Raw genomic sequence first — 9,499 nt, forward strand, 5'->3', positions numbered from 1 at the left:
CCCCCGTTGCTCCCTCACGCACCAAACCCATAACACCATTCACCTGCGAGCCCTCTGCTGCCCAGTACCAGCACCACCTGCTCGCAAGTCGCAACCCCTCGCACAGCAAAACCGCGCCCACTAGCAGTCACCAATTCGAACAAGCAAAATCATAGCCCGCGGAGCTACGGAGTTGGGTAGTTGACGGGGAGGTTGAGCAGGAAGACAGAGAGGAAGGGGAAGGGCAGGAATTAGGCATCGGTGGCTGTGGGGAAAAGGTGGGTGGCTGGGAGGAGGAGGAGAAAGAAAATGTTTTTTTTTTCAATTTTTTTCCTTTATATATTTTGTTAAATTGAAAAGAAAAGGATAAAAAAACAAAATTACTTAAAGAACAGGTAACCGGTAATCTTGGCCTAATAAAAAAGAAATAGGGTGTAAAGCTTGGATTATTCATGAATAATCAAAATGTTGGATTATTAAAAATAAACCGAGCAAAGGTTGGATTATTTAAATCAAATTTTAGAAAAAAGAAACTCCCTCGAAAGAAAGGGCAAACTATCTCGAAAAAGGAGCGACCTCTATCCTTGAGATAGAACCCTACCGGATTTCGGTAGAACCTTACTTTGATCTCTGATAACCTTAATCAATGGCGGAGGAAATCGTGAATCTATACTCTCAGTTATGTATTCACGAGGATGAAAAGAAACCTATTGATTTGGGTGCCCTAACTATTAGCGAAGAGGAGAACAACCTATCACTGATGTTGGTGGGGAAACTGCTCACGCATAGATCCTATAAAGTTGAAGCTTTCAAGAAGACAATCACCAGTATATGGGATCCGATTCATGGTTTGGCAATTAGGGTTCTTAAATTAGCCCTAACCTTTACGCTTTCCAATTTTTCCATTGGAAGGATTTTGATAAAGTCTTAAGAGGAAGGTCATGGTGCTTCGACAACATGCTTGTCCTTTTAAAAGAGACTGATGGTGATGAGCAACCGGAGGAAGTTGTTCTTACGAACTCGCCTTTTTGGGTTCGTGTCAAAAACTTACCTTTTAACTGTAGAACGAATTCCCATGTTAAAGCACTTGTGGAAGGCATGGGGGAAATTCTTGAAATTGAAGATGATGCCCTGGGTATTGGTAGATACTGTAGGGTCAAACTCATGCTTTATACAACCAAACCTTTACGGCGATTTCAGATGATTAAGGATCGTTGAGGAAGAGAATTGCAGGTGAATTTTGCCTATGAAAGACTCCCCTTTTTTTGTTTCGCTTGTGGTATTATGGGACATTCTAAAAGGGATTGTCACAACATTTCGGAGGAGGAAAATCACGAGCAACTAGGGTGGAGCACTGACTTAAAGGCCACTCCAAGAAAGGGGTTGTCTAAGGAAGTTGAGGAAGTAGAAAAATTGAAGGCTAATAAAAAGCTGATGTTCACCACTAAACCTCAACAAGATGAAAAGACAAGTGATGGTGAGTGCGAGTCCAATGACATTCTCACTATCAAACAGCCTGCTCAGTAAAAAAAGTGTGATGCCCCGAAATCTCACTCTTTATACTGATGAACCTACTGAAACTGAGGAGCAAATGTTTGATTTTGGGGAACAGGTGACGTCTGGGCCTGACTCTACTAACCCAAATTGGCAGCATAACCCGTTGCTTGATCCTAAACTGGCTCCAAAAACAGGAAACTGCACTTGGAAGTGAATTACTCGTACGCAACAAGGGGATAAAGTTGAGGCAGTAGAGTCCTCTATGAAGCGCAGCTCAGATGAGATGAAACCTATAGAAGAAGACAGAAACGGTGGGAAGCGGACTAAACAGTTCGAGGTGAATACTATGGATGTGACTATGGCGGCGGAGATTGGTTCAGGCCAATCCCGCCTCTCCCAATGAGTGTACTATGTTGGAACTGCCGGGGATTGGGTAATTCCCGTCGGTTCGACAGCTTCGAAAATGGAGCAATAAATTTACCCGATATGATCTTTGTATCAAAAACGATGATAAATAAAATTGAAGTTGAGAAAGTGAAGGACCGGGTGGGCTACCTAATGCTTTTGGGGTGTCAATCGGGGGAAGGCAGGGGGTTTGTGCTTATATTGGAAGGATGGGGTTGATTTTAACCTTGTTTCTTTCTCTCAAAACCATATATGTGGAGATATTTCTACTGTGAATAGTGGTGTTTGGAGGTTTGTTGGGGTTTATGGTTGGCCAAGGGAAGAAGATAAACATAAAACTTGGCTACTTATTCGTCACTTGTCCTCTAATGTGGATATACCAATTCTCCTAGGAGGGGACTTTAATGAAATTTTGAGACATGACGATAGGGATGAAAGTAATATGGACAAAAATCGAAAACCGATCCAAATCGAACTGAATTAGAAATTCGGTTTGGTTTTTTTTTTTTTTTTTTTTTTTTTTTTTTTTTTTTTTTTGGTCTGGATCGGTTCCAAAAAATTGAAACCGAAATATTTCGGTTTGGATTCGATTTGGGGCTTCCAAAAACCGAAATCCAAACCGAAGTTTTTAAGCCCAAAGAATCCCAGCCCATTTCCCCAACTCCTATACATATATATAGCAAAACCCTAATTTATTTCACATTTTTTTCCCAATTTCCCTTTCACTCTTCTCATCTTCTGACTTCTATCCTCCCTCATCACCTCACTCACTCCGGCCACCACCTTCCTAACCACCGTTCGGTCAACGTATCTCACCACCACCTTCCTCAGTTCATGTTTGTGCTCAGTTCCGGTGTTCGTAGCTTCGTACTCCCTCAGATCCGGTGTTCGTGCTCCCTCAGATTCATGGCGCGCCACCACCTTCATCAATGCGCAAACACCTCCGATCCCTCACCACCTCCGTCAGGGTGTGCTCGATTGCGCGAACACCTGCCTCCGTCAGGGTGTGCTCGATTGCGCGAACACCTACCTCTGTCAGGGGTTGGGCGATAACCTCACTCACCACCTCCGATACGGTGTGCAACATTGCCTTGCTTTCTTCTCATGGTGTGCAACATTTCTTGGACAATTATGATGTTGTTCGTAATTTGCCTTTTTGAAACAAAGCTACAATGTGTCACAGATATAAGGGTAGGCAAAAGGGGTTTGAGCCGATCCACAGTGACTTTAGTGACTACCTTGTATATTATGTTGCACAAACCTATAGGTCGAAATTGGTTCGGTTTTTGAGGAATTTCAACCTTAGGAATTAGGACCAAAAAAGCTTGAGAACGACTCTAGGGAAATTGCGACCTTCCAATTCGTCTAGGACAGCCCGAGTCACACTTGGGCTAACAAGAGTCCAAAACTTCTGATAGAACACGGGCTAGAATCCATCTGGGCCAGGGGCCTTGTACGGATCCATCATCATTAAAGCAGCATGGACTTCACACTCGGCAAATGGGCGGATTAACAATACCCAGTCAACTGGATCAATTTGAGGAAAATAATTGAGCAGCAGCAATTGAACTTGGGCCGGCCCATTTCCTCCTTCTGAAAACAGCTATTGCCAATAAGTCCACCACTAGTCTTTTAACTTGGGCTGGATCCGAAACCCAATTCCCTTCACTATCTTGGAGCAGTTTAATCCGATTTCTCCTTCTTCTAATTATTGTAGACAAGTGAAAGCACACCATCTTAATTCTTCTTGCTCTAGAATTTGATTGAAATTAGAATTACTTAAAAAGTTAACCCTGCACAAGTGTACTAAATTTATTATAAATACGGAGTACTTCAATGTTATTTCACTGTATAATTGACTCTTCAAAAAAGTTTTTGTTTTTCTCTCTTTCATTGAAGAAGCTTCTGAAGTAAGTTTTTGTTTTTTCTTCCGTTAATTTTAATTATCAATTTCACAATTTAGGTTTAACGTTGAGTCAATTATTATATTCACATGCTACGGTGTATCGTTATCTTGTTCGTCAAATTATTTCCATGGTCTAATATTGTACTTTTGGTTTGAATTTTGGTATGCGTTTTTACTTTTCGTCAAATACTTTTTTTTTTTTGAAGGAATAAAGATAAATACTTTGCGTTAATTATAATCTACTGTCCAACAATTTTACCAATATTTAATTTTATTTTAATTGCAGGGAAATACAGTAGAATTAAATGGTAGATACAAATATTGATGATGTGGAACAAGTTAACGAAAGACTCGTATTTGATTATTACAAGAAGCAAATTTTGATTACTCGTGCAGTTGCAAATTTTGGTTTATCTCTGGATTACCTCCCTTGTTTTCAAGGAGATAAAGGTGACAAGGGCTACATTGTTGGTTCTAGTAATGGTTTCCTTCTATGTTCGAATTATTCCGATCTGAATAGAGTCACATATTATATATGTAACCCTGTCACCAAGCAATGGGCCTCTATTCCACTTGCACCAATTCCTTCATTTTCTCCTTGCTATCACGCCGCCATAGGTTTTGTTTGCGATCCCAACATTTGTATAGACGATCATCGAGGGGACTTTATTTTGAATCCTAATTGCAGGTTTAGAATTTTACGTGCCTTTGGATCTTCTAGCGTTAGTCACCCTGAATTCGATGTTGTGATCTTTTCATCAGAGACGGGAGAGTGGACGAGCAGTAATGTTTCCCGTGGTAATGAGTTTTGGGAAGGGGTAAATTACGACTCTCGACGAATGATTTCTTACCAGGGAAGGCTAGTTGTGCAGGTTGGACAGAGTATAGTCCTGTATAACCCTTTCACTTGTAAGGTTGATGCTGATATAAACCCACCTAAGGAGAATATATTCTCGGGTTATCGTGAGGCCTACACGAATCTTACATTAAAAGGCGGTATCTTGCTTGCTGTACAAGAAGTAGAGGCGACTGAGCGGACTGAGGAGGACCACGAGGTTGTGCAGGTTTTGGATGGATTCTGGTGTTGTCGTGGTTCCTTGTGGGCATGTCAGTTGCGTAATAAAAGTTCTACATTGTACTTATGGAGGCTTATGGAAGACGACGATAGTTCCAATCAAGGGAAGTGTTATTGGAGGCTAGAGAAACAGGTTGGTCTATTGGAGGACACTAGATTGGGCAAGAAGTGTATGCTCTATGGTAGAGTGCTGACCCTTGATCCTGATGATCCAAACTTGGTGTATCTGTGTGTTACCCACCAAGGTTTGATTGTTTTGTGGAACCTGGAAACTGGAACATTAGCAGTGGTTGATAGGTGCGACAAGAAGTTTTATTCATGGGCCAATGCTTTTCTTCTTGAAGTGCCTTCGATTAACTGATTTTCCACGTCACTAGTTCTTTAATAAACCACAAAACAAAATTAAAATTAAAATTCCAATTTTTTTTTTTTATTTCATTCAATTTTAAGTAATTTAATTTGGGGTATTGTTACATTTCACTTTTTGAAACAATTTTATTTTGTCGTACCAATAGAGATAATCTTATGAGTAATAACATTATTGTTCTTTTTACATTATTACGTTTTTTTTTTTTTAATTTAATTTATCTGTTTATTTTAATGTAATTCTGGTTGTTATGATCTTTTGGGTGCACATATTAAATGTACTCGTGAGCTGATAAAGTAGAATTGGTGTTAATGTATGAAAATTAGCAGTGCAGAGCTGATTCGAACAAATTTCTAAATTTTGTCAAAAGGACAGTGTTGTCCTTGTACTTCCTCCTGTCTTTGCTGCAGTGAATGATTGCTCACCAATTTCATACCATTCCCTAGCAATAAGGAGTCCTGACTCTACTGACATTAAAGAACCACCGAAGAATTCAGCTTCCCTTTCGTGTTGATATTCTTTGTTATTAGTCTTTGCTTTTCCACTACTCTAATGTTTAGATATTATCTGATTTCCCTTTATTCATCTGTAGCTGTCATTTGGTGTTACATTTTTCTTCATTTTTGTACTTGCATTGATATCATACTGTAGAAAGTGCCAATCATTTGATGGTTGTAGTTGTATCATCAGTAATACTACTTCTGTAGGAAGGGCCTTCTACATGATTACTCTGCAGTATTCTTGACATTGTGTTGATATTATGCGACTAAATGAAGTGCTCAAAGTGTATTGTTCTGGTCTTCTGGATGTCTTATTTTATAACTGATTGCATATTCAGGTTTGAAAATTTGATCATTAATATACCCAAGTGACCAAGTGTCAGGCTTAGCTAATGCATTTTTTTCCTTCTTATTTTAAGCTTAAATTAAGTGTCTAGTTCTCAAGTATCCATCCATACCCAATCGGTGTGCAAGGATGTCACATGGACAATAGAGATAAAATGAGGAGTCTGATTAACATAGGTTATCATCATCCTCCAATCAGAACAAGAATTAGCTATTGAATTTTTGTGGTTTGATTTCTTTTGGTGGAATTTTATCTGTGGTATTTACTCAGAGTTTGAGTGCCAATGATGCTCCTTGATTTAGACTTTACTCCTAAGCGAAAGCCTAGTCTGTGCCAAGAAGTTTGCTTGTTTAAAAATTGCATGTTTACTCAACTTATTTTCTGCTATTTGAATGCAGACTGGTTTAGTGGTTTCTGAACTAATCAACCATATGATTCAGCAAGTAAAACTGTATATTATTGGTTTGGCTTCTTGCTTGGAATTGTAAAGGTGCATCAAGTTCAAGTATGCTTGAGCTGGACACAGTCGTACACTTGTGGTCTGTGTTTTTCAGCTGTTCGGATCATCATCTGCTCTTTTTGCCAGCTTTTTCACCTGGCTTTGCTGCTGTAATAAGCAGGAAAGAAACTTGCTGAATGTTATTCATTTGATACATTTCCTAAACTGTCTCCAGTTGGTCATTTTTCATACATAATGCCTTCCCTAGGCAACTTGTTATGAAGATGGCGTCTTTTAAAGCTGAACCTTATCTTTCTTATTTTCACTTTAGATCCATCTATTTGTTTTCACAGATTTCCTTGAATTCAACATTCCTGCAAGCTTTCCTATCTGATACGAAACAGTACTTAACAAATTCAGGGGCGCACTTTTGCTGGAATGTATCAGTGTATGTATACTATCTCTCTAGTCTCTACTGAAATCCTGAAGCAATACACTGATGTTTCATTATGTATGGGGATGAAATTATTACTGATGTCATTTCCGCGATATGCTGAAATACATTACGTTCAAGCATAAGGGATCCGAAAACCCAATGATGCCACTAGCAGATCGATGGATCATCGAGCATATTGATTGGTTTCTAAAGCTTAAGCCATTCTGATACAGCCAACTAAAAGATTCGAAGAAGTATTGGTCAGCCGAGTACCATCGCTATCACGGTCTGTTCATCTTTGTCTAATGTGTATCTATAAGCTAGGATAATGTCTAATTGTCTATGAAGAGAGCTCGGTAGATAATTCAATTTTTATATAATATCTTATTGGCTGCCTAACTGCCTTGGACATCTTTGTGATAACAACGTTATATATTGCCTAAACTGGCATCTAAGATTTACATGCTCATTATAAGATGCCAAAACAATACAGCTCTCTGTTTTAGAAAAATAATTACAAGGAATATCCGCATATTCAGAACACTCCAATCCCAGGGATTGTTTAAAAATATTATAACGAAGTAATTTGAAGTTACCATTCTGCCCCCGAGCTGGTCTCCTTTCGCCACATTCGGGTTTTGTATGTATCACTCCTGTGATTTTCTTATGCAGATTTAACCTCTATAGAACTTAGTTTAAAGATTTGAGCTAGACAAGTCAACAAGAACAACGTTAGCGGATTAGCAGCAGCTCATCTGTCTTTGAGTACTGTAATATGTAAAGTTTAGTGTAGAGGATTGAGTGAACATATATAATGTGATTCTGTAAGTCTGTCACCTTACCTCATCAATGTTTCCAATAGGCGTCTCATCCTCGGAGCGAAAACTTATCAAGGTCTGTCTTTTTTTGCACCATGGAATCTGATTGTGTGGATTGATATTGTGCTGACATGCTTCTGTAACAATTGTTTCATTCCTGCTGGATGTTTCTTATTTGTTCTTCACATATTGCAAGATCTATAACATGTATTTGTTTTAATTTGTTTTAACAATTCAAAGATGATTGCGCTACAGAAACACATACAAATGGAGGAGGTTACTTAGAGAACACCGTGATTAGATAACAAATGGAGAGAATTACAAGGGTAGGAACTCAAGAAAGGCGAAACAAGTTAGCTGTGTCCCTGAATTTCAGCAGGTAATTATTCTGGACAGAACAACAGAGCAATTAGTATATGATCATATGATAAATGCTAAAACAGCCTGCTGTTGGGAACTTGGGAACATAGATATGCATTTTCACAGAATACTAAGACGAAATTCAAGTGACTCATAAAAAAAATCAACCTGCAATACCCTTTTTTATAGTACATCAGAGACAGTGAAGAATAGAGAGCGAAAAATAAAACAGAGAAATTCACATCTGAAAAGAGAAAGATTGATGAAACCTGGTCTTACAGTTAGGAATTGGATATTTTTCAGAACGCTGGTTGTTAGATAAGGTGATGTCATACACTCCTGATAAAATAAGCTGTAAGAAGGCCATCCTGTGGTCGAAGCCAAGGTCTGCACTAGTGAGTTGAAGCTCCGTTGTTGGCTTCAATCACTAGTGCAAACATTGGCTCGGCCGCTGGAAGAGGCTCTCTATTTCAACGTATTGCATCTGGTATGTAAACTTTGTGCTGGTGAGAATTGAGCAAGTTTGCAGGCACTTTGTGAAATTTAGTTTAACAAAAATGAATGAGAGGTTTGTTAAGGTTAATGACTGCATGCTTCATCAACTCATAATGTTTGTTTCCTTTATATATTGCTAAAACAAATAATGCTTTTAAATCTGAGGTCATCAGAAGATCGTGAAAACCACATTGCTCTGACTTAATCTCATACTTTGATTAATCAATTTTATTCAAATTATACTGTGGTAATTTTAAGTTGAGCAATAAAGACAGTAATGGCTTTTTTTCTTCACCTTAAGAAAAATAATGTTTAGTAAAAATTATTTCTAGTTCAATAAAAATAAGTAATCTTAAATAGTTCGATATACTACCTCTATATTTTTATTTGGCATGCTTTGACTTTAGCATTATTCACACACCCCCTTGATCGTGTTTTGTGCTTTATAATTAATGAAAATTATAGTCATGTGAGATTTTGTTAGATTCGTCACGATATATATTTTCAAAATACCAACTTTTTATAATTTTTGCTTGTCAGTTGTTAAAGATATTAATGGTTAAATTTGTGCATTGACAAATGTGATTAAAGAAATATGTCAACAAAAATAACTTTAATTCAATAATAATAATAATAATAAAACACTTAAGTAAAAATAACTTCATTTAAGTAAAAATTAGGTGAAGTGAATAGGATCTAAACTATATGAAAAATTATACTCATATACCCAAACAAGGGCTTATTTTTTAAGCTTAATTTCAGTTCATTTTAGTTCAATAAATCAGAACAGGCCCTAAGTGTTTGAACTTTTTGTAAATAGGCAGAGTAGAAGCTAGAAGACATGATTTAGCTCTAAATATAGTACTTCATATCTTT

At 37.8% G+C, this 9,499-nt stretch overlaps 1 protein-coding gene across 1 annotated transcript; it reads left to right on the top strand.

The window, feature by feature from the left end:
• The first annotated feature begins 625 nt into the window (after positions 1 to 625).
• LOC145614014 (uncharacterized) lies at positions 626 to 1,197 on the top strand. The gene is made up of 2 exons (XM_081669024.1): positions 626 to 841; positions 892 to 1,197. The coding sequence occupies exons 1-2, from the start codon at positions 626 to 628 to the stop codon at positions 1,195 to 1,197; spliced, it is 522 nt and encodes a 173-aa protein (XP_081525150.1).
• Positions 1,198 to 9,499: the final 8,302 nt, after the last annotated feature.

This window comes from Chenopodium album, chromosome 25 (genome assembly GCF_948465745.1).
Source record: "Chenopodium album chromosome 25, dcCheAlbu1.1, whole genome shotgun sequence".
In the NCBI taxonomy this organism is placed as follows: domain Eukaryota; kingdom Viridiplantae; phylum Streptophyta; class Magnoliopsida; order Caryophyllales; family Amaranthaceae; genus Chenopodium; species Chenopodium album.

Excerpts from the sequence above, each read along its gene's own strand:
- LOC145614014 (XM_081669024.1), top strand. The coding sequence starts at position 626 with ATGGCGGAGGAAATCGTGAATCTATACTCTCAGTTATGTATTCACGAG. Across the intron at positions 842-891 it reads TTCATGGTTTGGCAATTAGG|GATTTTGATAAAGTCTTAAG; the intron begins GTTCTTAAATTA and ends TTCCATTGGAAG.